The 26,285-nt window shown below is 34.4% G+C and overlaps 3 protein-coding genes and 1 long non-coding RNA gene across 7 annotated transcripts; 1 reads left to right on the top strand and 3 right to left on the bottom strand.

The window, feature by feature from the left end:
• The first annotated feature begins 546 nt into the window (after window positions 1-546).
• LOC110693207 lies at window positions 547-5,540 on the top strand. Of its 3 annotated transcripts, none has more exons than XM_021870341.1 (8): window positions 547-686; window positions 1,388-1,470; window positions 1,617-1,684; window positions 2,372-2,444; window positions 2,947-3,038; window positions 3,120-3,224; window positions 3,774-3,873; window positions 5,069-5,540. In XM_021870341.1, exons 2-8 carry the CDS (start codon window positions 1,402-1,404, stop codon window positions 5,243-5,245), a joined length of 684 nt encoding a protein of 227 aa, XP_021726033.1. In that variant the 5' UTR covers window positions 547-686; window positions 1,388-1,401; the 3' UTR covers window positions 5,246-5,540. The 3 variants fall into 3 exon arrangements, with proteins under 3 accessions (XP_021726033.1, XP_021726032.1, XP_021726034.1); XM_021870340.1 differs by having other exon boundaries at window positions 1,388-1,485; XM_021870342.1 differs by lacking the exon at window positions 547-686 and having other exon boundaries at window positions 1,394-1,501.
• Window positions 5,541-6,137: 597 nt separating this feature from the next.
• On the bottom strand, window positions 6,138-11,371 carry LOC110693206 (probable disease resistance protein At1g12280). Its single transcript, XM_021870339.1, is given in 7 exon segments — window positions 6,138-6,626; window positions 6,804-6,886; window positions 7,794-7,852; window positions 7,955-8,063; window positions 8,140-8,286; window positions 8,289-11,131; window positions 11,133-11,371. Coding segments are annotated over 5 exon segments (3,351 nt in total). The 5' UTR covers window positions 11,369-11,371; the 3' UTR covers window positions 6,138-6,626; window positions 6,804-6,886; window positions 7,794-7,836.
• A 1,976-nt stretch (window positions 11,372-13,347) lies between these two features.
• On the bottom strand, window positions 13,348-18,059 carry LOC110693205 (probable arabinosyltransferase ARAD1). Of its 2 annotated transcripts, none has more exons than XM_021870337.1 (4): window positions 16,782-18,059; window positions 16,562-16,692; window positions 14,656-15,594; window positions 13,348-14,207 (listed from the first exon to the last, which is right to left on the bottom strand). In XM_021870337.1, the coding sequence occupies exons 3-4, from the start codon at window positions 15,520-15,522 to the stop codon at window positions 13,650-13,652; spliced, it is 1,425 nt and encodes a 474-aa protein (XP_021726029.1). In that variant the 5' UTR covers window positions 15,523-15,594; window positions 16,562-16,692; window positions 16,782-18,059; the 3' UTR covers window positions 13,348-13,649. The 2 variants fall into 2 exon arrangements, with proteins under 2 accessions (XP_021726029.1, XP_021726030.1); XM_021870338.1 differs by having other exon boundaries at window positions 16,562-16,682.
• Window positions 18,060-20,534: 2,475 nt separating this feature from the next.
• On the bottom strand, window positions 20,535-26,070 carry LOC110693204. Its single transcript, XR_002505566.1, has 4 exons — window positions 25,914-26,070; window positions 23,397-23,654; window positions 21,485-21,548; window positions 20,535-20,974 (listed from the first exon to the last, which is right to left on the bottom strand). It is a non-coding gene; the product is annotated as an uncharacterized LOC110693204 (long non-coding RNA).
• Between the last annotated feature and the right edge of the window lie 215 nt (window positions 26,071-26,285).

Here is a 26,285-nt window from a genome sequence, read left to right as displayed (position 1 = left end):
TTCTCTATAGATGCTTTTTCTTAAATGCTACTGAACTTTCACCATGAATCATTTGATCGAACGACATTAATATTTTCCACTTGATAAACATGAAAGATGATACATATGTATTTTCTCGTATTTAACTAACTGAAATTAATTTTATTGAATTCTATATATTATATTTGTTCTTTAAAGTAATTTTACAATTTCATGAATTTTTTCGAGGACAAAAAATTAAAGAAAATGAATAAGGACTGTGATACATGTATTACGCCACTTTATTTTTGCTACACTGAAATTATTTTTGTAGAAGTTAAATTATTTTTGTTGAAGTTAAATTATATTGATTAAAATGAAATTAATTTTACTGAACTGAAATTATTTTTACTAAAGTAAAATAATAATTATTGATTCTCTATTATATTTTTCTTTAGTTAACGAATTTTACTAATTGAAATTATTTTTACTACAGAGTAATTCCCTATTTTTTTCTTTAAAGATAGTAATTTTAACTAAATTGAACATTTTTTTTTATCTACTCGTAACAGTTAACGTTAAAAAACTGGATGAGTATTATAATTCTTATATTTCTTCCTCCTATGTCTTGTTCCCTTCTTTCCCGAGTCTCCTCCATCAAAACGCACTCTTAATCCTCCATTAGAGTGTCTTCTGAGCTTTCTCTCCAGCATTGAAACAGCTTTGAGGTAATTATCCTTTTATTTTGATTAATCATTAAATATCAATTTCATAATCTAGGGTTTAGTTTCACACTATCGTTAATTTGATTCAGTAAATTGTTCTTCTGAGTTGGATCATTGAACTATTGATTAAAATTGCTGAAGTTTTGATAGATTATAACCAGCGATTTTTTTGCTACAATTTCTAAACGCGCAATTTAGATTGATAATCTTCATTGAGAAGATTATTTTGCGATTCATCATAGTTTATAAGTTTAATTGATCTATATTATTAGACTTTGTGTAATGTAATTGTCGTGTATTCGTATTCTCGTCTCCGAAGCTTGCCGAAAAACATATATTTCGCCCTTTATTAACATTATGGGAGTTAAGACATGGCTGAGGTTTTGCTTGTAATTAAAATTTTGGAAATTTATTCAATTTGGAATTATTGCTTCTTAATCTCTGAATTTAGGCTTGTTACCGTATGATTAGTAATTTAGTATTGCCGTATCATTGTCGATTTAGATCTTACAATCGCAAGCAAGGATAGGAAAATGGGTTTGAGGTTGGAGATTCTCATTTGATAACTCATTACTCATTAGTGTAGTATGATCAAGGAAATACAAGTAATTGTTTTTTCTTAATTGCCAAACATTGCTGACATTGGTAGGTTCGTAATTTGCTTATTTATTTATATATATTTGTGTGTGTGTGGACTGTGGCAGGTGGGAATCTTGGTATGGGGATTAGCAAAACTGAGATAAATCTGAGAAGGTTAATTGCTGCTGCACCACAACAACAAAATCAGGCAAAATTGGCTCATGCATGTTAATCGAGATGTTGTGAACAAATTTCAATTTATATGCATCTAAATTTTTTAATCATACGTTTATTCAACTTGTTTGTAGTTCATATGCTTTTCACCTGATTGGATTACAATCTGTAATTATGCAGTATGTTGCTACACTGCGCGAATTGTTGGAACAGCTAACTGAAGAGACCACTCCAGAAGGCTTGCCCAGGTCAGCTTATAAGTTTGTGGTGTTTAGTGGCATTTTTTTTATGGAATGTTTAAAAAGTTTGTGGTAAACAAAGAGATCAACTGCTAATAGTTGTGAACTTGAAACCAAAGCTCTAGTGAAAAACTCCCTTTCTCTCTCTTCTTATTGTTATAAATAGTGGAGATATTCTCTTGCTCCTTAACGTTGGAGAAATGGGTTAGAGGCAGAGAGGGTGGGATTTGGGTAATTGGGGATAAGCTTCCTCAGCGATGCATGGTAGAAGCAGATGCAATAACCTTAGCAGTAGAAGTAGAACTAGTTAGAGATTAGAGTTTGGATCTTAGAATTGCAATCTAGCCTTGCTGCATTAATGAAATCGTCTATTTTTGTTGAGAAAAAAAAACCTATTCTTAATGTCCTTTTTGCATGATGTTGTAGACTGCGAGTGAAAATTGGGACTAATTTCTTGGTTAGGATAGTGTAATGATATAATCTGTTAATTTATGAGTATAATAGTCTAGCTATCAAGCCGTTTGATGACTATTGTGATTTGTGATCCATAGTTTTATGTTATGTGTTGTGTTAGATACTTTGCTCTATCATCAACATAACTTAAATCCTTTACTTTTTTCAAACTTTTTGTTACTGTATGGGTTTACTAAACATCAATTTAATCAATTCACTCTGCTCCTGGGTTTTACCTTGTAGGGTCTCCAAAGCTAAAGTAAATGATTACTCTGAGAAGATTGAATCTATTGCAGCCAAATTAACTTCACCTATGGTATGTTTTGACGGCCTCTATTTTTCTATGCTTAATCTTAGCTGTTGTAGCTCTGCTATATATTGCTTTTTTACACTGCATAATCACTTATAAAACTTGTGATAGCAAAATGTATGCTTGTATGTCTGCTAGGTGTCTGTTCATTGTTTATGTATTTTTTGTATGATTTTGATTGAGGAGGTTGCTAGTGATTTATTAGTTACACAGAGTTGAGTTTCTCGAGCTGTTCTAGGATTTTTTTTTTTAATTATTTTTATTTTGTTGTTTAAACCAGAAATTTGCATTATGTGGAGACCAAGTTGTTTCAATAACAAACTTCAAATGTATAATCTTTTAAAAAGGGCAGAAAAGGAAGAAGTTACCAGACTCTGTATATAGAGAGCTTATTTATGTTGAATATATGATTTCAATAGTTCCAAAGGAAAATAGTTTGCTGCTTTTGATCAACTTTGGTATGGAAAGGAGGTTTCATTAATAACTATTTGGTACATGACTAATGCAGGAACTCTTTGAAGAGACTTCCACTGAGGCAAGCCCTCAAATAGGTGAAGAACTTAAAGTTGCCTCCCCACCAGGACTTAGGAAGAGACCAGTGTATGTAAACATTACAGTCTTATTCATGGAGTTATTTTAAGGAATTTTGAAATTGAGTTGGAAGGTTTTTTGCGAGTGTAGGCCATCCTCATTTGTTGAAGACAAGTCACACGATAATGTTGGACCTGATTCCTCACCACTTGTTAAATTAGATGCTGCTGCCCATTCACATATAGACAAGCACAGGTAATTTTATTCTGAACATTATATTGTAAATGTGGTTGATAACTCTGAGTTTATCACTGTTTGCTTGAAAGAGTAAACTGAGTAGTCTTCATGATACACATCTACTGTCACTACGGAGTGTTTTGAGAAAGGATATGAACTACACGTCTTCCAATGTTAATTTCAGGAGCAAGAGATCAAGGGGATTAGAACTTAAAAGTTGAAACTTCAGGAAGCTCAGTTTTGCTTATCTCTACTGGAAGCAGATTTCAATATAGAGAATTGTCTTGTATAAATTTTGTGGATTCTTTTTGAGGAGATTGTTTCCGGTCCCGTGTTTTTTTTTATGAAGTTGTCCTCAGCAATTTTTTGCATTTTTATATAAATGTCTACTTTATCCCCATTTGCCGTTAGAGATGAAATCCTTCTAGCCTTTTATTGGGGGTGACATGGTTAGAGATTATTTTCAGATATTGTTGTATCGTGTTATTGATTCTTGGTGAGCATATGCTCACTCAGCTTTCCTTTGTATAAAATTGTGTTATTGAATTTCACTTCTTTGTGATACAGAAAGCTTCAAGAAGACTTGACTGATGAGATGGTGGGAATGGCACGACAACTGAAAGAGAGCAGTCTCTTAATGAGTCAGTCAGTGCAAAATGCTGAGAAGGTACATACTTGCCTTCAACTATGCTTTCTTGAGCCTACTTTGAACATGACACCGCTTCACAAAATCTGTATTACTTTTTTCTGAAAGGAATCTTATGACTTTGTTGTGTAAAGAGACCAGGTTGTGGTGGTGTTGTCTGTGTAATTAAATAGCTGCAAGTTAATGAGTTATTTCCTCCCTCCAAAATGTTTTATTTTGCAACTGGATTCATTTTATGCTCATACATTGAAATAAAATTATGATTAAATCCTGAAAACGACTTAGGGTTGGTATCCTTTACCTTTATCTTTTCTACCTAGGAATAGAACTGGATCGGACTCCCAAATTTTGTTTTGAGTTCAGGCTTGAGATTTAAAAAGCTACCGTATAACTTTTGTTTAGATTTGGACTTGGTTAAAAGTTAAACTAATCTTGCCAAATTACTCCATACTGCTACCTGTAGCTTAAAAAAAATCTACAAAATGGGGGTAATGTTGTGAGGCAACTAGGTGTGATATGTAGTAGATAATACGAAGTATTAGAACTGTGGAGTTTTTTTGGTTGTCAATATTTTTCCAGTTCAGGTTGGCCGTTTGAATTCAGGTTGTCCGAGCCCCTTCCACTTTCTACGACCTAGAAAACCAAAAAATGAACATGAAACATTAGAAGATTGTGAGAATAGGGTATTATTTAAGTACAGGACCATTGTATCCTGCATAAATTAAGTTGTATGTTGTGCATTTTAGGGGCCCAGCCGCCCAGGATAGGATAAAAAAAAAACACTTGATTCTGGTAAGGGCTTTATATATAGAGATATAGGTAAATTTGGGATGGGGCACTATATATAGTCTTGCAGCTGTGTCTTAAAAATATTCTCACTATCTCATGACACTCTTGAGAGCTTTACCATGGAAATTAGTGTTGAGAGGAAGTTTTTAGATGTAAATATTAATCTATATGCTATTTTTTGCGGCAAAAGATTCCTTGTCTTTGGTGCAAAAACACATTTCTTGCTTGCTTTCGTGGAAAATTAAACTTTTTGCTTCTGTCCTTTGTCAACAAGTCAATTGTTCTAAGTGCTATGTTTGTTGCTTCTCACCTTTCTGGTCTGGTCTAGTCTAGCATCTTAAATTTGTTTGTTTCCAACTTGGCTCACATTATCGTGGCTATTTTGGGGGGTTAATTTTGTTTTTTCATCATGGTTTTGTTGATATAGATACTTGATTCAACCGAGAAGGCAGTTGAGCATAGCTTGGCAAGCACTAGTCACGCCAATGTAAGGGCAATGAGTGTTTTTTCACAGAGCTCAAAGACTTCATGTTTAACGTGGCTTATTATGTTTATTATGCTAATGGTTTTTATGATGGTGGTTTTCCTTATTCGAATTACTTGAGTTTTTTTACTCGAGCTGCTTAAATTTAAAACTTAAGTTGTGTTGATAATTTTTTTTGGATAAAAAAAAAAGGCGATAATGATACAGTGTAATACTTCTAATCAACTATCAGGTGACTGTTAAATAGGTTTTTTTTTCTCTTTTTTTTTTTTTGTTTTTTGTTGGTACATGTAATGTATTGTAAGATCCTATCTCAGGGATTACCACTTCTGCTGATATGATTGTTAGAATTGATTACTGACTTACTGTTAATTGGTTTTATTTTATAATTGAATTGACAGGAGAATTATTGTAACTCTTCTTCTTTAACTTCTCCCTTGAGTCCCTTCTCCCTATTCTATGTTTAATCCTAAAACCATTTGGTAATTGGTGTGCCTTCCAGGAGAATTACTGTTACTTGGTTTTATTTTGCGAAGAACAATAAAGCTTCGTTCCCTAATTGAACTCATATGAATTTCGGTTTAAATTAGCCATATGGTGGAGACTTCGAATTGAATAAGTAAAACATATGACTGATGTGAGATATCATTTACAATGTGTGTCTGTGTGACACTAACATGGAAGTGCTCAGCTGAGCACCGCCTATGTGGTTTCAATTAATATCTACTCTAATGTGTAATTGATTCCATGTCCCGGAAAAACAAACTATGGAGTAGTACCCTAATTACTCAATTTGAATTACCTTATCCTAGCCCGGATTGTTTATGAGATCAAATGACTGACTGGATCAAAGCTTACTAGACTCGAAAATAAATGTAATTAAATCAAAGTTTTTTTTTGTTTATGAATACGACAAAATTCAAATTAATAATTGAAACCAAATATAACTGAAATCACTTGAAATCGAAACCAGAACTCATGTGCCAAAACTATTTTGCAATTGGTCATAAAGTTCCAATCAAAAAAATTTCATCCACCTCTGAATTTCCCTGTCCAATTTTATTCAGATTTTAACTTCTGGCAAACTGGCTACAGATGATTAGGGCAATATGCGTCTGAGGAATGGCTATGAAGAAAAGCTGTCATTGTTCTCAGGCAAAATAGACAATTAAGGAAAAAAAATGTTGTTCACATCTTTAAACCAAACTCGGATTCAATTTCAAAGTTTTCATTTCCTCTGCGCTGCAGTTCTGCACCATTAACAGAAGGCAATGCAGCTTCTTTTTCATCATCACCGTCATCCCCGATGTACCTATAGATTTTTGACGGCCTTCAGAGCATTAGATTCGGATGCTGTCATGATCACGATAAATTATATCATGACAACATATGCCAAAGTACCATTTGAAAAAACCTGGGCAACCTCCTACTTGATGTCAAACTTCAGCAGTACGAAGCAAACAGACATATGGAGCAACACAATACCAGTTTCAATGACGCCCTGTTTATTCAGAAAGTACCAGATCATACTTCGTATTTTTCTAGTTTATAATTAAGAGAAAATAAAGCTAAAGCTAGAAAATCATTCCCAAAGCTTACAACTAACCAAACAAAAAGATCGAGAGCTTAAAAAATTGTCTGATAAAAGATGACCTACAACCAAAAAATGGTTCCTTACCTGTATGAATATCTGCTTCTCTGCCTGAGCAGTGACGTTGAAAATGGTCCTTAAAGCCGCTCTCTTTATACTCGCAGTAACTCCTAGTGGTTTAAACAGAATGTAAATATTTTAATTCAATACATCCGAAACATCAGAAGAATTGTTAATTCTGCTCTACTTAGCAGTGACACTTTTATTGTAAATTTTTTATAGATAAAATATTCACACGACACTGATTAACTAAGAAAGAACATACATTTTTCCTAAGTTTTACTCACTTTTCGTATTCATTATAAATATATACTACATCAGTTTTCCTAAATTTTAGTTACTTTCCTTATTCATCCGTTTTTATACGTTCTAATCACTTTTACTATATTCTATTTATATCAACTTTTAATTCATATTTTATCATCTCCCACTCTTTTTTGTGGGACTCGATTATACGAAGTATTTACCAATTCTCTTATCCTCTCTCTGTGCTCCTAAAAGCAAAAGTTATCCACATGAGCGGTCCCTATATTGAATTCTCCTTGATTTCTATTGCTACATACTCAAGAAAATGGAGTTAATTGGTGTAAATGTGTGAGAAAACCAAAACTACACATATAATTGAAATAAATAATATTCATCTTGTAAGAATATAAAATGTCTGGAAAAAGTAGTGCTAAAGCAGGACAAATCTCTATTTTTCCAACACCTTCCATACAATCTACAATTCGACAAATTCCGAAAGCTGTAAACTCAGTGTGGCTCCTACGATGGAAATGTGTTGTAAACCATATTTGACTGCTATTGGGGCATTTCCTGAGTTTAGTATGGCTAAACTAGGCTATCTGAATTTTCAGAAACAGCTAGGTTATTTAAACATGCTTAAGAGGTTTATAGCTAAAGGAAGTAAATCTATGAGCATGAAAGAATGTCCTAGATTGACTATTAAATCTAGATGGTGGTAGTAGAAATCTAGATGGTGGTAGTATATGCTAAAGAAAATATTAAGTATCTAACCTCTTATTGGAGAAAGAATACAGCATTGTGCGTCTTGCATGCCTCAAGGCAGAACATCACTAAAAAAAGTTCAGAGTTTTGACGTCTGTCAGTGAGAACATCACCAGCGAATTGGAAAGGAAAAGGACGAGTGGATGAAACAAAGAAATTAGAGAAGTAACCTTAACAAAGTAAGGCAGGAGTTGATGTCTGCAGTCTCTGAACTATTATTCACTTTTGTTTTAGAAAATTTGTTTTCCAGTTCATGGAGTCTCCCAGGAGACCCAAGTTCTGCAATATGCAAAAAAGAATTTCTTATGATTGGATACTAAATTAAGAAAGTATGTAAGATGGAAAACTAAAGCACCTTCAAAGATATCAAAGCTGGATGCGCCTGCCACACTCAACTTGGTGAATGGCAGAAGGGTCTTCTTAATAAGAGGATTATCCCATTCGAGAGATTCCCACCACTCTTGATCTGCTTTTATCTGTTGAAGAAAAAGTGGTACCAGACCTTTCCATTGTTGTGTAGGGATACAGAGAGAGGTAGTCTCTTCACTATTGGACAATTTGTAACATTGATATGTTCAATGGAACCACAAGTTGGTATGATTCCACGAAAGAAACTTGTAAGACATGGTAGATCATCCAACTCTAACGCCCTTAAGTAGGGGAGTTCATAGGTGCCACTACTCTCTTGACCCTGAGAGTTGGGTGATGCAATAATCTCCTCTAAAATGTTGCAAGCTGCTACTTTAACTTCTCTCAAGTTGCTCAAATGGTACTGTGTTAAACTGCTCTTGAATATCTGCTTGATTTTTGCACAATATTCAACAGTAATTTGCTCAACAGAACACTTTCCTAGCATCCCTCCATGACAGATGCCTGTCAACTTTGGCAGCTGCCTCAAGTGCAGAGCTCTCAAGTTGGGAAGCCAGATTAAATCACCATCTTTGTCGACATATCCTTCAAAATCTATGATCTTTTCTCGACCACCATCATCATGGACTGCAATAATCATTTCTAATTCTTCGCATCCTTCAACCTCCAGCTCCTGGAGGTTATCAAGGCCACCTTTTAACAGATTTGATGTGAATAGCTCCTTGATATTGGGACAATATTTTATCACCAATATCTTAAGATTGGAAAAGGCACCTCCTTGGATAGCAACTCCTCCTTTTACTAGACCCCTGAAATCATGTAGATCAGTGAGAATTAACTCCTGAAGGCATTGAAGCAATAATACAACAGCAGCATTGAAGTGGTTCTTTTCTTGTGTAGCTTCAACGCCTGATACTGGTGACCATATCACTTCTATCACTCTGCAACGCCTAATGAGAATTCTTTTCAATGCTGTTAAACGAATTAATGATGGAAGGGCACCAACCAAGCTTCTTGCATCAAATGCAGAGTTATGAATCTGTAGATCTTGAGTGTTCTCTGGAGGAACAAATAGATCTCCTCCGCTTCCTCCTTTAAGACTTCCGCTGCATAGGATCACCATTCGTTCTGCGCTTATGCTATGATCAACCCTTTTGTATTGTCCTGCTCCAATGACAAACTCGTAGTACTTCAGCTGCTGGAAATGCTGAGATTTAACATATTTGTTAAAATTGCTTACATCAGATATCCTGCAGCCTTCCAATCTCTCCAAACATCCCAGTTTTAACACATCATCTCCTGAGATGCTTTGCACATCTGGATTGAGCTTAAGGCATTGGATGTGAGAAAATGTGGATAATGAACCACTGAGTAACTGACACAGATCCTTGCATCCCTCTAAATCAAGGAATCTAAGTTCAGCTAGCTGATTCATCCCATGCGGCACATCTTTCATTGACCAGCAAAAGCTAAAATCCAACTCCCTCAAGCTGGTAAGTTTCACTACTGACGGCACAAAATGCAAACGCTTGCAGAATTCAAGCAGAAGAGCTCTCAGGTTCTTCAATTCTGAAATCGAGTCTGGTAGCCTCTTGATGCTGGTTTTGGACAAGTTAAGCACTTTGAGTGCCTTCATGTGCACAAAGAAAGAATCTGGGAGTTTTGTAAATGGGTTTTGCTGAAGCAGTAAGGTAGTGAGGTCTGGACACATGGGTATTGTTCCGGGTTGAATTTCTGACAAAAAATTGTGCATTAAGGAAGCCTTGTCAAGATCTATTGTCCATCGTCGCCCACTAGGTATTCTTCTCAGCTCTGCACCCGCTGCAATCATATATCGTGGCTTAGTATTGGTGATTCGAATTGCCATGTCTCTGATGAAATTGTGCATCTTCACACATCTGTTATCATACCTCTCCAGTAAGCATGCATTTTCGAGTTTATTCAGCATGCTGTGTCCTTTATCAAATTGCTTTTGCCAACTATCTATCTTATCCAGAAGGCCTTCAGAACGGAAAAGAACAATCAGCTCATCTCGTACAATTTCACCATATTTAGGATACAATGCACATATTAGGAAACATTCCTTCAGCCTTTGGTCTTTCAAACGATCATAACTAAGCTTCAAAACTGGGAATATCTCTGTTTCTATGTCAGGTTGTCCTTCACTTGAGTTTTGCAACTCCTCTAAAGTATTACGCCACTCTTGAATGTCGTCTACTTCTCGCATGCTTCCAGCCATGACAATCAAACCAAGAGGCAAACCAGCACATTCAGCAGCAACTAGCTCTGCAAGCTCATTTATTTCTGGTGACATATGATCTCTCCGTCCTAGTACCTTGCTAAATAGCTCCCAAGCTTTTTCCTTTGACAGCGGCTCCACCTTGACAGTTTTCTGACATTTCATCCTTCTGCACACATCCAAAGACCGCGTTGTCAGGATCAATTTGCAACTATTCTCATCTCCGATAGGAACCCCCACATCCTCTAGAGAAAAATGTTCCCACACATCATCCAGGAAAAGAAAAACATTATTTCTCTGCCTTAACTCGTAAGATAAAGAGGCTGCTTTCCTGATTGCATTTTTCTCTGTTAAAAGATAGCTCAAATTCATAGCCTCAGCAATTTTATCCTGCAACATAGGCAATGTGATGCCATGTGACACAGATACCCAATAAACGCGTGCAGATGATTTAAAGCGTTCAAGTAGCTCATCGTGAATTTCTTTAAGCAGCATAGTTTTCCCAACACCATCTGGACCATAAACGCCTACTGTGGAGATGGTGCCATCATCTATCAGCCAAGATATAACTTTCCTCTTATTATTACGTAGCATTCTATCATTTATCTTCATGTTTGTTGTTACTAGTGCTACACTAGAACTCCCATGATCATAGAACGTAAACCCTTGAGGAAAACTCCCTTGCATAGTCAAGTCTCCAATTTGTTTTATCAATCCAGCATTGCTCCGTTCTGACGTAATCAAACCTTTTACCTCGTAGCTCAAGATTTTGTAGTTGAAGCACCGCCTCTTCAACGTCTTTCAACCAGTTATCAACCTCCTTCCTTCGTCTCTTTCCTGGTTGAAGCTCCTCTTGTTTTATTTCACTGAGTACATCTTCTGCTTTCGCATGCAATGCTCTGGCTTTACGCTTCAATGTCTGCAGCTTATCATCTTGGCCATCACTAATATTCAACAAATTCTTTAAGGTTTCCATTGAAGAACCTGATAACCAAAAACAGGTACAAATGATTCTACAGGGTAAAGGAGGATAGTAACATAGTTTTATAGTACAACATACTTCCTATTTAATTATACCTTTCAAATCATTTGTCATCCTGACTTCCCAATTTCCCTAATGATAGCTGTATGATTTAATCTATCCAAAAAGAATATATACTTATAGTAAAGCATGTTTTTAATTTCCTCAAATGTGTGTTGTGGTAAATCTCAGGGTAAATATGGCAGAACTCAGTGTTCATAGGAGGGTTTAAGCATGAAGTATGTACTCCAACATCAGCAAGGTAACGCTTAGATTCTTAGATTATACATCCGAGAGCATGATGGGCTTTATGTTTTAGGTTACATGTTTTTCTCAGTATACCCACGTATAAGTGTGTGTGTGTGTGTTTTTTTTTTTTTTAAAAAAAAAAAAAAAAAAAAAAAAAATCATGTTTCCATGTTATACCTTATAATTACAGTTGTATGTAAAAAGACAAGGTAGTTGTAATGGAAAGAATATGCAATTTGCATGCTAAAATGAGGGTTCAATGAAATATGTAATTATGCTCTCGAATGTAGGATCTAAATATGCAACCTGTGACACCAAATTAAGATTCTTGCAAGTGAAAATAGACTAACAAGTAAATGCTTGAACTTTTTAAGGCCTTTCATTTCCCTTGTTTTTCTCCCTTAAACAGTTAAACTGTCTTCACTATTCTTTTTCATTACTACCTTATGTTATATAAAGAGAGTTACAGAAATTAACGATATAGACGAGATTTAAGCTTTAACATGTAACATTCCAAGACGTAATCTGTTAGCTGTTACACTCAAAACCATGTTGTATGAGATTCCAACCAACAAATAAAGTGATAACTTGGCATTTCACTACTGATTTATACATCAAGATTCATTAATAAAAACAACTAAGTAACAAATTTTTCTTTGACACAAATGAGATTCGATCTTAAGTCAGACTATACAAATTAAATTAATTTGTAGTACACAAGAAATCATATTCTATGCGATCTGTACCATACAAACATAAATTAACAAAAACATACAAATGGCAGAAATTATCCAACTGCATGAAAAGTTCAGGAAAAACAGGCATTACAGATTACAAGAAAGAATTTCAGTGAAAAAATCATACCTTTTTTCGCAGAATATGAAGATAACAAACTACAATTCTAATAAAAATGAGCACATATCACAATTTTGTTAGGGGCTTGATCATTAGCTTTAATTAATCTTTCAAAGTAATCAAGAGATTAAGGGAGTTGACTTGCTAAAGTAAACTTTTAGTCCTCTTTTTGTTTCCGAAATTTCCCTTCCATTTTTCAAGTTTGAGAAAACTGGCTGTTTTCTTCTATCTTTGACATTTCTTCGAATAGGTAGTGTGGAAATTAGCTGCCGCTGCTATTTTTACAATTACTGGATGATCAATAATAAATTAATAATCATATGTATTGTAATTAATTTTACTTGTTTGAAATTATTTTGTCTAAACTTATTTTATGTGAACTCATTTTTTCTGAAATAAGATACTGTATAAAATAAGTTAAACTGAAATGAAACAAACATACCCCTAATCTTAATAATATGTATACAGCATTTCCAATACATTAGGATTGAAAAATATTAAATTTTAACAGAAAAAGAAAAGAAAAAAGAAATTATACTCTGTAATTATTTTAAATGGACGTTAATTAAACTCCTTAAAGTTTGTTTATATACGGAGTAATAGAGATGGCCAAAATAGTACAATAGAAATATTTTGGGAAAGTCAAAGCTTCTTTTTTTTTTAGGAAAGTCAAAGCTTCTTTGTTTTGGAGGAAAGTCAAAGCTTTTTTTTTTTTTTTTTTTTTTTTTACACTACAACTAGGAGAAATAATTTTTAGAATATAGCACAAAATATAAAATCAAGCAAAAAAAAATGTATTCCTAATAAAAGGGAAAAAAGGTGACACCAAATGAATAAAAGAATCAATCATACTCCGTATTAACTTCAAGTGTTCCTTTACTGCCAATTCCTAAAACATACAACGGTCTACTTTCGAGAAATAGCCGATGCCTTGGGAAAAAATTGTCTATACACAATCGATTTAGGAAGATGGCTCATTGGCTACATAAGTGGTAACTAAAGAGGGGAAATGAAGCTCTGTTCCCTCGAGTTTGAAATGATCACAAAATTTCTGTAAGTGTAGTCTCTCACCTACGTTAGGCAGCTTTGGCCGACCCTAAAAATTGCAGGCCTCCAAAGAAGACGTCGATTCCTACCAAAAACTATGCGGCACCATGAAAGCTGGAGGTTCCCTATCCACACTGACATTAGAGGTACGAACATACCGCCTATTTCGGTTCAATTTCAACTTCACTGCAGGCACCTTGTGTGCTATGGACTTCCATATCATTTGGACAGCGTCATCATCCCTTGATGGATACCTAAACTCAAAGTAATTCTCAACTTCTTGCAGTTTCCTCCACATGCGAGTCCATTCTTCCTTGCTAATACCCCTAATAAGATTCATAAGAAACTTCTCTTTTGTGGCATCAGAAGTACGAACAAAAATGCAGAATTCCGAGTAATCAATTATGTCTTCGTAGGGAAGCTCAATTTCATCACTGATGATAACAGGGACACAGTGGCTGGCAATCGCATCAAACAGCCGGTTTGATGATGGTGTGTCACCGGCTATGTTAAGGCAGAATTTAGAGGAGTGCATTCCTTGGGTAGCATTATTGACACCACCTCGTTGGATACTTCCAAATGTAAAATGCACATCCCTTTCATCTTTCAAGAGATAAAATAACTCTTGCCTTATCACTCCACCCTGCATAAAACAATTAACCCAAATTTGAGGATCACATTGAAGTTGATAAGACATCTAAAACTAATCACGGAAAATGAAGCCATTTGGACAGTATAATTACGAGCTCAATGTTACATAGCCAAATAAAAGTTATCAAGGAAAACAACTCAAACAAGCTAATGGAAGTTGCAACAGAAGAGAAGTAGGAAAAGTACTTTTCCACAATTAACAATGAAATACAGTATGATTCACATTATTGTTTCACAAAGTAAGCCATATAATATATTAATATCTTAGACAAGTGATAAAACATAGGCCACTCAACAACAAAAAAGTAGATTGAGAATTAAGGCAATAGCTACACAAGGATGAGAGTGAGAAGAAACTAGTCCGTGGTGCACAATAGCAATCAACAGAAAGAAAAAAATTGCAACATCAAACAGGAAATCAGATGATGAAGAGAACTTACATCTTTTCTGTAAATGGCACCTTGGAAGAACAGTAAGATTGGACGGCTATCGTAAGTCGATGTATCATTGACATATGACTTGATAACATGCCGGTAAGGTGCTATGATATCTTTCTGGACATTTGCTATATTTGGAGGATACCTCCCAAAATCTGAGAGTATGTACATTGCAGGCCAAAGTTGGTTCCTTGCATATAATAAACTATTTGGATGATGAGCCATGATAATGTGATCCACACCCCCTGACCTTTTCCATTCTTCTTGAGCTTCTAAATATTGGACCAACTTATCTTGTGTAAGCTTATCTAAACTGCTTCTTTCCTGCTTTCTCAGCCTTGAAAAGCGATTATACGATAACGACGAGAAGAAGGGGACAAATATCACATCTGCTTCACTAGAATTTCGCACTCTCACAGCAACACGAGAATTGGAAGAGCCAGAATATTCCGAAAAGAGGATATCAAGTGTAAGCCAATACTCTATACTGTGTTGTAGATTCAATCCACCAGGATAGTTTGGGACTTTCGTTCGAATATCAGGCCAAACATTAGATCCTTCAGGTTTCCAATCCAAAAGTCCAAAATGAAACTCAGGTGGCAAATCATACATGAAAACCTTCAGAACTTGTTTGCTCACACCACGTTCTGCTATAAACTTTTCACAGAATACTGCAGCTCCTCCACCAGAATTAATATTATCAGACACAATGTTAGCATCTGAACTAGGCCGAAAAACAAATTGTGGCCGGCCTGTTGACCGCAATACAAAGAAGGAAGAAAGTAGGAAGAGGATGCTTGTTAGACAAAGCCAATAAAACAGGGAATTCCAACAGTAAAACCCCATTGAAGAGGAGCTCCTGTCTGCCATGGGTTCAATAATTCTCAATAAGAATCTCCAGTACTTCTCACACAACCACCATTCCAAGTTCAAAGTAATAACCTACACACATAAATTAACTCAGTCAAAACTTGGATAAAAATCCCAATAATCAGATATTTCTTCAAATTGGTATATTATAGAAATACTATGCCCTCCATCCAATAATTTCGTCCCTCTTCAATTTTAATACATTCTAATTTCTAACATATTGCCCAAATTCTAATGATAAATATAAAAATCTAACTGAGTCCACACTATACATATTGACCTTGTTTAATAACTGAGTTCGCACTATACATAATTTGTTAGTCCCACTTAGAAGAGAGCTCATGTTTAAAAACCCACAGGTACTAGTGTAGAAAGTGTACTACATTGTTACACTTTGAGCTCAATAATTATTTTTACGAAAACCGAATTTTCCATAAGCGGACAAAAATAATAGGATGACAGGACAAATGAGTAACTAACAACAACACAATGACAATAACATCATACAAGATACAACTGACTATCATCTAACAAAGTCTCAGCTGCATCAACACAAATGACAATCATATCAACAACCATACAACTCGCAAACATCGTACTTGCTAAGTTTTTGTCAATACACTATAGTAGCAAAACTAGCAATCATTCATCATTGTACCAAAAAAAAAAAAAAAAAAATGTTTCCATATCCTTGTTATTGATTTTTGATAAATAAAAAATAAAAAACGATAACGAACAACCAAATTTTCTAAATCGGACAATTCACCAACTAGTCTCGCAGCACTTATCCTTCAAACTTAACAAAAAACACAAATTATCCCATAAATTTAATACCACCATAATTGTCAAATTAAGCGAAATTGTATAGCAAAACTGAGATCAATTCATAGGTCAACTGAATCATTCAAATCAATTCTTTTTAATTTTTTTCCATGCCAAAAAGAAAATCTCAATTTCATTTTTCTGTAATTATAATGACAATTGACAAATTACCACAATTCCAAATAAAAAAAAATAAAAAAGGGGAAAGATTATACACCTGAATCCAGATAAACAATGCGGCGAAAAAACGGTGCAAATGTAGCCGGTGAAGAATGCGAACAACTGGAAGTAGCCGGTAATCACATTGGCGGCAAAAGAAGAGGGTGACCGGCAGGTAACTGGTCAAGGCTAATTTGATGAAGAAAAATTGCAGAAACCCGAAATTACAAAAATACCCCTATTAAGAAGAATTGCAGTAGCACAAAAATACTAAATACCTGAAAAAAAATCCGGCGGTGGATGCGGCGGCGCTCAGTGAATGTGGCGGTGGAAGCGCTAAAACGACGGCGTTAGAGTGCGTTTTGGAGAGCGGAATGAAGGCGAGAGGAGAGAGAAGAAAGAAGGGTAGGAGAGGAAGATTGGCGGTTCCCGGCGGAAAGTAGCGTTTTCCGGCGAAGGAAGGAGAGAGGAAGAGAGAAAGAGGTGAGCAAAAAAAAGGGGAAGGAAAACGTGAGAGTATGGTTTAGCGAAAGTGAAGCGGGAAAAAGGGATCTATTAACTAAGAGAAGAGTATGGGTTAAGAGATTAATTTGTTGAAATTATTTGCATTATTGCTTATTACAAAGGGGGATTAATTTTATTTTATTTTTTCTTTTTTTTTTACTAATTTGTTGGATCTTGTTTTGTTGATGGCTTGATGCTAATGTAACTTTTTTTTTTTTTTTTTTTTTTTTTTTGTTTTTGAATAATTGTATGGTACTATGATATAACGTGTAATCTGTACTGCTGACCAAATCGTGTGGCAGCTTGTAAATGAATAGAGTAATACCGTATAACACTAACGGAGTAACCTTTGTAATATTGACAAGGTAACCCTAATAAAACTAAAAAAAAGTAAACACTATAACACTGACAAGTAACCCCTATAGCTCTAACTCTGATCACATGGTGTAGTCAGCCACATACAAGAGATATGGTATGGTAAAAATTGGGTCAAATTTTAGTACAAAATACTCCGAAGTAAAGGTAGGTTCATTGTCGGATCTATAAAACTTTCAATTTAGGATCGGATAACATTTGAATATATCATTTAAGTAGTCAAGTTATCATGATTAAGTAATGAAGCTAATCATTTTGTGATGTATCTAGGATTTTAGGTTCATGTGATTTCAAGTACAATTCTTTTTTTTTTTTTTTTTTTTTTTTTTTTTTGAGAAGCAAGTAAGGAGTGCAAATCAATTGTAGGTCTTGTTACTCTTGTACTGGTCAATTTGGTGTGTTTTGTAACTTACAAAATAAATTTCAGGTATAATGATAGGCGATTATGGCTTATTAGGTCTAATAAAGTATAATCAGTTCATGTAAAGATAGCGTATTAAAGTCTACTTATAAAAGTTATTTAATCACTATGAACTATATATTATGTATTTCCGGGTATATTATTGTTAAAAAGAATTTTTTTTTTTTAGGTATATTCATATACTACGTACAACTGTACAGAAAAAAAAATAACATTGTGCTCTTAATATTCTATAATTAAATTACTATGATATAAACCTATTGAATTATCATACTGATTGAAGTACAACATTTTGTTATTTTGCTACTATTGGTGTAATGGTGTTAAGTAGCACGAGTGATAACAAAAATGTTATCTTGAAATAATATTTTCCATTGATGATTCCTTAATTATTGTGCACACCAAGGTAGGAATTTCCAGAAAATGTTTGTTAGAATCTTCAATGTTCTTTCCTCATCTATAATTTTTTATTAGCCTCTTGAATCAATGCATGCATTAACATGATAACGCACAACTTACGGAGTAAAATATTATGAATCATAATTATACTGTCTTCTTCACATGATGCAATGCTCAAAGTGCAAAGTGGTGATTGTAGAGTGGATACAATATTCAACCCATTTCCTTCCACATTAGTTATTTTAAATTATTGTCAAATTTCTATTAATTAACAATAAACTAATCTTATGATCTCTAATATTATTATAAACTATTTCAAAAGGAGTAGTTGTTTTGAGGGATTTAATGTCCTTGTCTTTATATGTTTTCCCTTGTTATTAGTGCACAAAGGCTTGTGATCAAGTCCATTATTATTAATTCATTTTTAATGGTGCTGCAAACTAAAAAGTCCTTACTACCTTCCCCTTTGTAAAAGGGCTAAATAGTCAAATGGGTATTTAAAAATATGATAAACCCTTTTTGCCAAATGGTTCTGAAAAATTAATTGATAGGTTTTGCTTTTTAAAAATGTAAACGATTTATGCATATTTTTTATTAAAATCTTAGTGAAGGAAAGGAAATACTATCTGAATTTGTATGAAATTTATTTTATCTGAACGCATCTAAATTAATTTTAAATTATTGTTTCGTAGAATATTCCATTTTTACAAAAATCACTTAAGTTAAATGCTAGTTTACTAATGAAGGCCTTGATACAATAAAATAAGTTATTAACAGTAATCTAATGTCTTTTTTTTTTAACACTGACAGTAATCTAATGTCATAGTACATAGAAAGTGTTAAAAGTATCAAAAATCAACGTAACAGGTAATTGATGAAAGTAATTAAAAACAGGTGAGTAAAACCTATACAGATTGGTGCACAAATTTCAAACCAATCAAATAATCACCAAGTTTCCCATTTTTTTTTAAAGCTTTGAATGTGTTATCATGCTATTGTCAAAAACAAAAAAAAAAAAGAATGTGTTATCATGTTGCATTCTTGAATTAAATGAAAATGCAGAGCATGCATGTAATAGGAGCCAAGTACTCTGCCTTACGCGCAGAAGCAGTGGCTCCAATGTCTTCATCATAAGCTTGTTTTGCATTGCCATGGCGAGGCCATAAGCGCGCTGCTAGTTGTTGTGCAACCAAGTTTCTTTTTCGAGCTCGAATATGCCTGATAATATACCATTCTCCTTCAGCAATTGTGCAGCCAAGTTTCTTTTTCGAGCTCGAATATGCCTGATAATAAAATTACCATTCTCCTTCAGCAATTGTGCAACAGCCAAAGCCAATATCAAAGTAGAAAGTTCATGATGCTGAAAAATGGTCCACTGATTTTGTACATGATCCTAAGGGATAATATTGATCATATTTTCAAAAAGGCTACAAGGAGCAAGAATATAAAAAATGAAATACCATGAACTATAAACATTAACAACACCCATTGACTCGTGATTTTGTATAATTTCCAAATGGTTATTTCCAAGTAGGATAATTGCTACATCATCACTACCACTACAAATCTCCTAAATGTGTAGCAAAAGATTACAATTTGGATCTGCAAAATGCCAGCCAAACTTGAGTTTGGCTCCTAGTTCAAAATTACACTTACCTTGTTGCAAGCATAATTTTATGTGTACTTTCGTTCTAATGTTTTTTGTAATGTGTATGTTGTATGTAAAGTGATTTTGTGAACCTCTTCAAGGGTACTAATTACCCATAAGTAATATGAAATTACAAAGTACACGTGCTTCGTTTTTGTGTTAAAAAAGTAATTTTAACAGATGACTCTCGGATAGAAATTTTATGCAAGATGTATTTCCCAGTGTATGGTATTTTATTCTTTTAATAAGAGCCAAGAAAACATCTTTTAGCAAACATACAGCATTAAATATGTACGTGATTTTTGTTCCCAAAAAAAAAAAAAAAGGCATGTACGTGATTTGAGTTATTTTTATTTGTTATAGCACTTACTATTGAAGATCAGCAACAAGGACGCTAGCTAGAGATTGTGAGCATGTAGCAGCACAAGCAAGAAATGGGTTGTTGGCACTCTTGCCTATTCCTATTGGCACCAAGAGTGGAGAGGTGGAGTTGATAGTCAATCAGGGTTTGTGACAGCCAAGTAAGTCAAGGCAAGCATAAGCGGTTTGAATTTATTAGCTCAATGTGTTTTAAACATATGGCGCCACAATATCTATAAAGGCATACAAAAATATGTGGCAACAATGGGTAGAGAGCTTGAATTTCATTAACTCAAGTTTTACTCAAGTTTTCCCTACAAAGCATTTTTTGCTAAACTTGCGGTTTAACATTTTTATTATTCTTGAACACTCTTGGGTACACTACAATTTATGTATTAAAAACCCAAGAATACAGAAAGGCATAGATAAAATCAATTGCAAAGAAAGAACAATGACCATCATAGAACCTACAACAAACACATACTAATATACTATTATTACTATGATTTATGAAACTTAGAGCTTAACTATCAGCACATGAAAAGCACTACTTTTTATACACATTAACTACTGTCGGTGATATTTGCAATTGTGATTAGGAAATCAAAAGTGGTGTGTGTTAGAACTCCCTTACATTTTATCATAACAAGTTGCAGCTTCCAAAGGACAGTGTCAAGAACATAGAGGTTCCATTCTGTAGCATTCATGTCTCTGCAGGCATGCTGTGACAGTAAAATTGCAGATGCACCCTGTAGTGATTCAGCCTGCACAAGGAGGAATATTAGTATTTAGTATATGGGTTCATAAAAAAGAATGTTCTTGGCTGTGAATTCGATTTATCTATACTGAAATCAAGATGAAAACTAGCAACGGAAACAAGAAATTGAAATTCTGAAAGACCCAATAGATTTCTGTCATTTCAGCATCAGTCCTATCAACATGATTGTTTCTTTGAACGATGCAAGATGATTGCAATGATTAACAACTAAAATTGAAGTGGTTTCATAACATTCATCGTGACAGGAAGGTCCAACAGATTCCAACCATTCAAGCGAGAAACCAATCAAATCAGAATAGCATTAGCAACAATGTTATTATTCTAAGTGCAACTAGGTGGGTCTAGTCCTGCCTAGAGAGCAAACACAGCTAGAAGTACCCGCTCTGCCCTGACGGCCTGACAAAATTGGTTACTTCAGAATCAAATCAACCAATATTGGGAAAAAAATAATGCATCGACATTTAAACAAGTAACAAGAACTTCACACAGCCATTACCTTCTGCTTAAATGGACAGCCCAGCAAAAAGCAACTCCAACTCCTCATCCTCAGATGCAGATCTCTAAGAAAAACCAATCAACAATTAATCAGTTAGAAATCAGAATCTTCCAACTTCTTTCACAAGCCCAAGTCACTGGGACTAAAAGTCTAAAGAAGGTTTAAAATAATGTACATATATATATACAGCAATCACACACCAAGCTATGACCACTTCATAATCCCAAATGATCTTAGATTAAAGATAAGATTATATTGTAATGCTATCTTCATGGTTCGTAATAAATGATAACTACATGTGCCTCCAACAAGAAAGAAATCCTCATTCACATATTAAGCAACAATAGCTAAGCATTAGAAATACAGTGAATACGACTGCTATTGACTCTGCATGACAACTCAACCCCCCTCCAGCACCCTTTTTCCAGTATTTCACCCTTTATTTCACGATCATCAAGTGCTTCTGTAAATTTTTGCACTAGTAGCTTGCTTGTCCAAAAAATAAGCATTTTTTTTTTTTGTGGGGATAATAAGCATTTTTCTTAAAGCTTCCTAATTGTGATAAAATAAAATGCTGAGGAACAACCATCCCCATACATTTTATACAACATAATGACATAATCAGCTAATTCTAGAGTTCAAGTTTGTATCAAAAGCTAGGAGTAGGTTTCCAACCACCATATTAGACTAAGCCAAAGCGAAACTCTCACATCTGCCAACAACTTTGCAATTAAAAAACATTTCTCAAATTTCAAATTTCGCAGAGTTCCAATACATAGCTCCAAACTTCAAGAACCCATCACAACAAGTTTCATTTTAGCACATGACAATCATAAAAGGTAGACAGAAGCAAAGCTAAGAGAAAATAATCATTGTATTCATCTCAACCTAATTACATACATCCTCCGTTTCACTAAAATTGCAATACTTGCCCATTTTGAATGCTTTAGAATAATTGCAACCTTTTCTTTTTTCATAACTTTTACGACTTCATATATATGCCTAATTTATAATTGCTTGGCCCACTATTTCTCTCTTCCCTTATCTCTATCTTCTTTCATATACATTTCTCACTTTTTACTTTTTGCATTCCGTCTCCACTTACTTAAATATATGTGCCACAATCAAAAGTTGCAATTCTAGTGAAACAGAGAAAGTAGTAGATTGGAACCACAAGCTAGTTATTTACCTTAACTCTGTTTGTGACAAGGGATTATAGCTTATGTGATAACAACATAAGATAAATGACCAAGCCCACCATAAAAACTAATTGAGAAAAGGCAGTCCAAGGGCCAAACAACATCATTGCTCTTCAAAAAAGGTGGGTTACAGTTACATAAAAACAAACCTCTACAGTCATGGGTTGCAGTGGAGGGTTCCAACTAAAAAAACTTCCCTGAAACCTTGCAAGGTTAAAGGTTAATCCTCATAACCTTAATATATATATTTATTTTTTGTTTTTTTTTTTCAAAAAAAAAATTTACATATAGTCACACCTTCGGCCTCTAATCTCCATCAGATGACACCTCTTTTTGGGATTTCTTTGAATTTCAGCCCTTTAAGGACACTAGGTCCATAGCTAATAACAAACTCAAGAACATGATGATTTGCACAGGAAATCATGTCTGCTCAGCATAATGATTAAGCATGGAAGTAACATCTTGCAAGCAAAGTACAACAACAACAACAAAGCTTTAGTCCCAAAAAGATTTGGGGTCGGCAACTTGCTAAAAAAAAATATAGGTTTGCCAATGAATATAGCTCAAAAGATAAGCAAAAGCCAATTAAAACATGATACACACACATTCAACAGGGTTATTAGAATGGGACATAGATGTAATAATGTATTTCGTATGAGGTAAAAGTAAACATCAATACCAAAGACAAAAAAAATTTAATAAACTACACCTACCTGAATAGTCATGAGCTGGAATAATTTACTGAGAACACGGCGACGGTGAATGGCATAGCTACTATTAGCAGGCAATTGATGCACCCTCTTCATCTCTTCCTGAACTGCCATCTTTCTCTCCTCTTCCCCCAATTGCTTCCATTGGTTTCTGGAGTCAGCAGTCACACCTCTACTATTGAGCATAGCAGAGGATTCTGGATCTTTAAAGTGATTTTGATAATCCGGTTCCATCATTCAAAGATGGCAGAAGATATTTAACTACAAATTTGACATATCAAATAGAATGAACAAAATGTAGCTTGATGAAACAGCATAAGATGCCACACCTAAAATCTTACTCATTTCATAGAATGAGCTTAGAAAAAATATTAGACATTGATTACTTAAAAAAAATCTTATAATTTTTCCGTATCATAAGCTATTTTAGTAAAACAATGAAGTATTTGATGTAAAAATTTCAACTTTTACCTTCCGCTTTTCTCTGTTATCACCTCAATTACCTTCACATAATGCAATGTTTAAGAAGGGCCTTTCAGCCAATTGACCTACTCTGTTTAGATATTCCAGTACTTTTTAACTGTGCTGTACCCCAAATGCTCTATACTATGAAAATGTCATCACCTAATTCTGCCTTGACAACACAGCTTCCATAAGATGCAACTTTAAAAGTTACCTAACCATCTATTCACAACTTTTTTCAATCATCAAATGACTGGCCTAGAGTGATCAGCGAAAATATACTATGCATTATATAATACGAATGAATATACTTCGACATATAGATGGCTAAGTACGTCATAGTAATATGCCGGAAATTTTGTCAAGAACTACCAATTAAAGCACGTGTTTTGGAAACAACTACCTATTAAAAAAAAAAATTCAAACAACTACCACAAAGTTGTAAAAAGCTTAACTAGCACTACCACTTTAGCAATTCCGGCTAGAATCTCCGGCATGTGGGACCCACTTTTTACCTTTCCCACATGCTTATAAAGTTGTAAAAAGTTTAACTAGCACTACCACTCTAATAAAGTGGAACCCACATGCCGAAGATTCTAGCCGGAATTGTTAGAGTGGTAGTGGTAGTGCTAGTTAAACTTTTTACAACTTTGTGGTAGTTGTTTGAAAAAAAAAAATTAATAGGTAGTTGTTTCCAAAACACGTGCTTTAATTGGTAGTTATTGACAAAATTACCTAATATACCATGTTTCTTAGACTTCACTGATCTTGTCATACATGGATACTTGTTCCAGTGGTAAGTTCAGGTCATTCAGCTATCTTATGAAAAGCGTTGCATGGTTTAAGTCCAACATTAAAGTGCCAAGTGGACTACTTGAGGTTTTAGGGTAACTAAAAAAAATTTGACAGCAAAATCACTACTATTATAACATAAATTTCTAACTTAGTTTCCCACACTTGAAGACATCAGACTAGCAATTTACGCTACTTCCTGACAGGTCTGATATCATCTACTCCATCTAAGGAAGGAGACAACATTTTGGAATAAACACTGCAGACTTCCACCTAGTAAACAAAAGAACCCACCAGACATCATCACCTGCTCACCTTCTCCTTAACACATAAGCTTAGCATAAAAGTTAATAAAGCACAAAGCTACCATTACCAAGCATTGAGAAAACCTCAACTGCGAACCAGTTATCACACATTCACACCTCGTGCGTTTAACTTCAAATTCATGTGAAGATTTATACCTATATTCAGACTCTCAAAGCTATATAAAATTATGAAACTTTATTTCCTACTAAATTCGCAAAATCACGCGTACTTTTGCATAACCAAGCTCTTTTTCACCAAGGCAAACCATTCAGTTCCTACATCAGTAATTGATCGTCACACGATCCCAACCCCACAATTGAAACTTTGACGAAATTTCAATACTAAACCCTTTATATTAGCCAATTCATTCTTATGCTCTCCTCATCACTTGACCCATGTAGCAGCACATTAAGAAATCCAATCATAAACTAACACCAACCTCGAACAATCGAATACGTACAATTCAAAATAGCATACTTCGTAGTTCGTATGTAAAAAGTTATTTCCAGACATATACAATATTAATTTAAAATCAATCACAATGGCAAATCTTAAAACTCTCTTGATCACATTGCAGAATATAAAATCCTCAGCAATCTCACGATTACATGATTTATAAAAGATAATTATAAACTCTAACCTGATCATTAATAAAATACACCCAAATCAAATTTCTTATACCTAAAATTCAATCCAATTATAACCGCAAATATCTCAAATTTCTTCCATCTTTCACTTTATAATCGAACTGGGTTCATAGAATTGAATTCAAATCAGTAATTGAACACTAGATAACAATCTGATTAGCCCATGAACAACATATATATAAAAAAAAAAATTAAAAAAAAAAAAAAAAAAGTTCCCTTTTTTTTTACAAAAATAAAAGTAATAATTTGCTGAAAAACTTATACTTGTAGTTGCTTGAAATTAAGCATATAAATAAAGATATACAAAGCTCACCAATGCCAAATGCAGAAGATTATCTTCAGAAAATTCGCAGCCTTTTCAAATGATACTTTTTCTTTCTCCTGGTTCGTTCTCTTGCCCAGATGGCTGTTGAATTAAGGAGACTGGCCCTAGTTGTAGTTTTAATAACCTTTCAAAACCATTTCACTCACAAACCACGGGTGAATTTGACTAAGCTAGAAAAGTAGTAATTAAAGATGGTCGTGGGGTCGTACTGGATTATGTTAGACCTGGTAAATGGGTTATTTGGGTCGGGTATGGGTTGGGTCATTTTGGGTCGGGTCGGGTCATTTCGAATTTCGGGTCAACTGATAGTCGGGTCGGGTCAATTTCGATTCGGGTCAGGTCAATTTTCGGGTCGGATCA

Source organism: Chenopodium quinoa, unplaced genomic scaffold (genome assembly GCF_001683475.1).
Source record: "Chenopodium quinoa cultivar QQ74 unplaced genomic scaffold, ASM168347v1, whole genome shotgun sequence".
In the NCBI taxonomy this organism is placed as follows: domain Eukaryota; kingdom Viridiplantae; phylum Streptophyta; class Magnoliopsida; order Caryophyllales; family Amaranthaceae; genus Chenopodium; species Chenopodium quinoa.
This window is presented reverse-complemented; position numbering and strand designations above follow the sequence as displayed.

What these genes read in the sequence shown, in the direction of transcription:
- LOC110693207 (XM_021870340.1), top strand. Translation starts at nt 1,402, where the DNA reads ATGGGGATTAGCAAAACTGAGATAAATCTGAGAAGGTTAATTGCTGCT. An exon ending in CCAAATTAACTTCACCTATG is followed by an intron (nt 2,445 to 2,946) that starts GTATGTTTTGAC and finishes TGACTAATGCAG; the next exon opens with GAACTCTTTGAAGAGACTTC. An exon ending in TCACATATAGACAAGCACAG is followed by an intron (nt 3,225 to 3,773) that starts GTAATTTTATTC and finishes TTTGTGATACAG; the next exon opens with AAAGCTTCAAGAAGACTTGA.
- LOC110693205 (XM_021870337.1), bottom strand. Translation starts at nt 15,522, where the DNA reads ATGGCAGACAGGAGCTCCTCTTCAATGGGGTTTTACTGTTGGAATTCC. An exon ending in GTGCCATTTACAGAAAAGAT is followed by an intron (nt 14,208 to 14,655) that starts GTAAGTTCTCTT and finishes TGTTTTATGCAG; the next exon opens with GGTGGAGTGATAAGGCAAGA.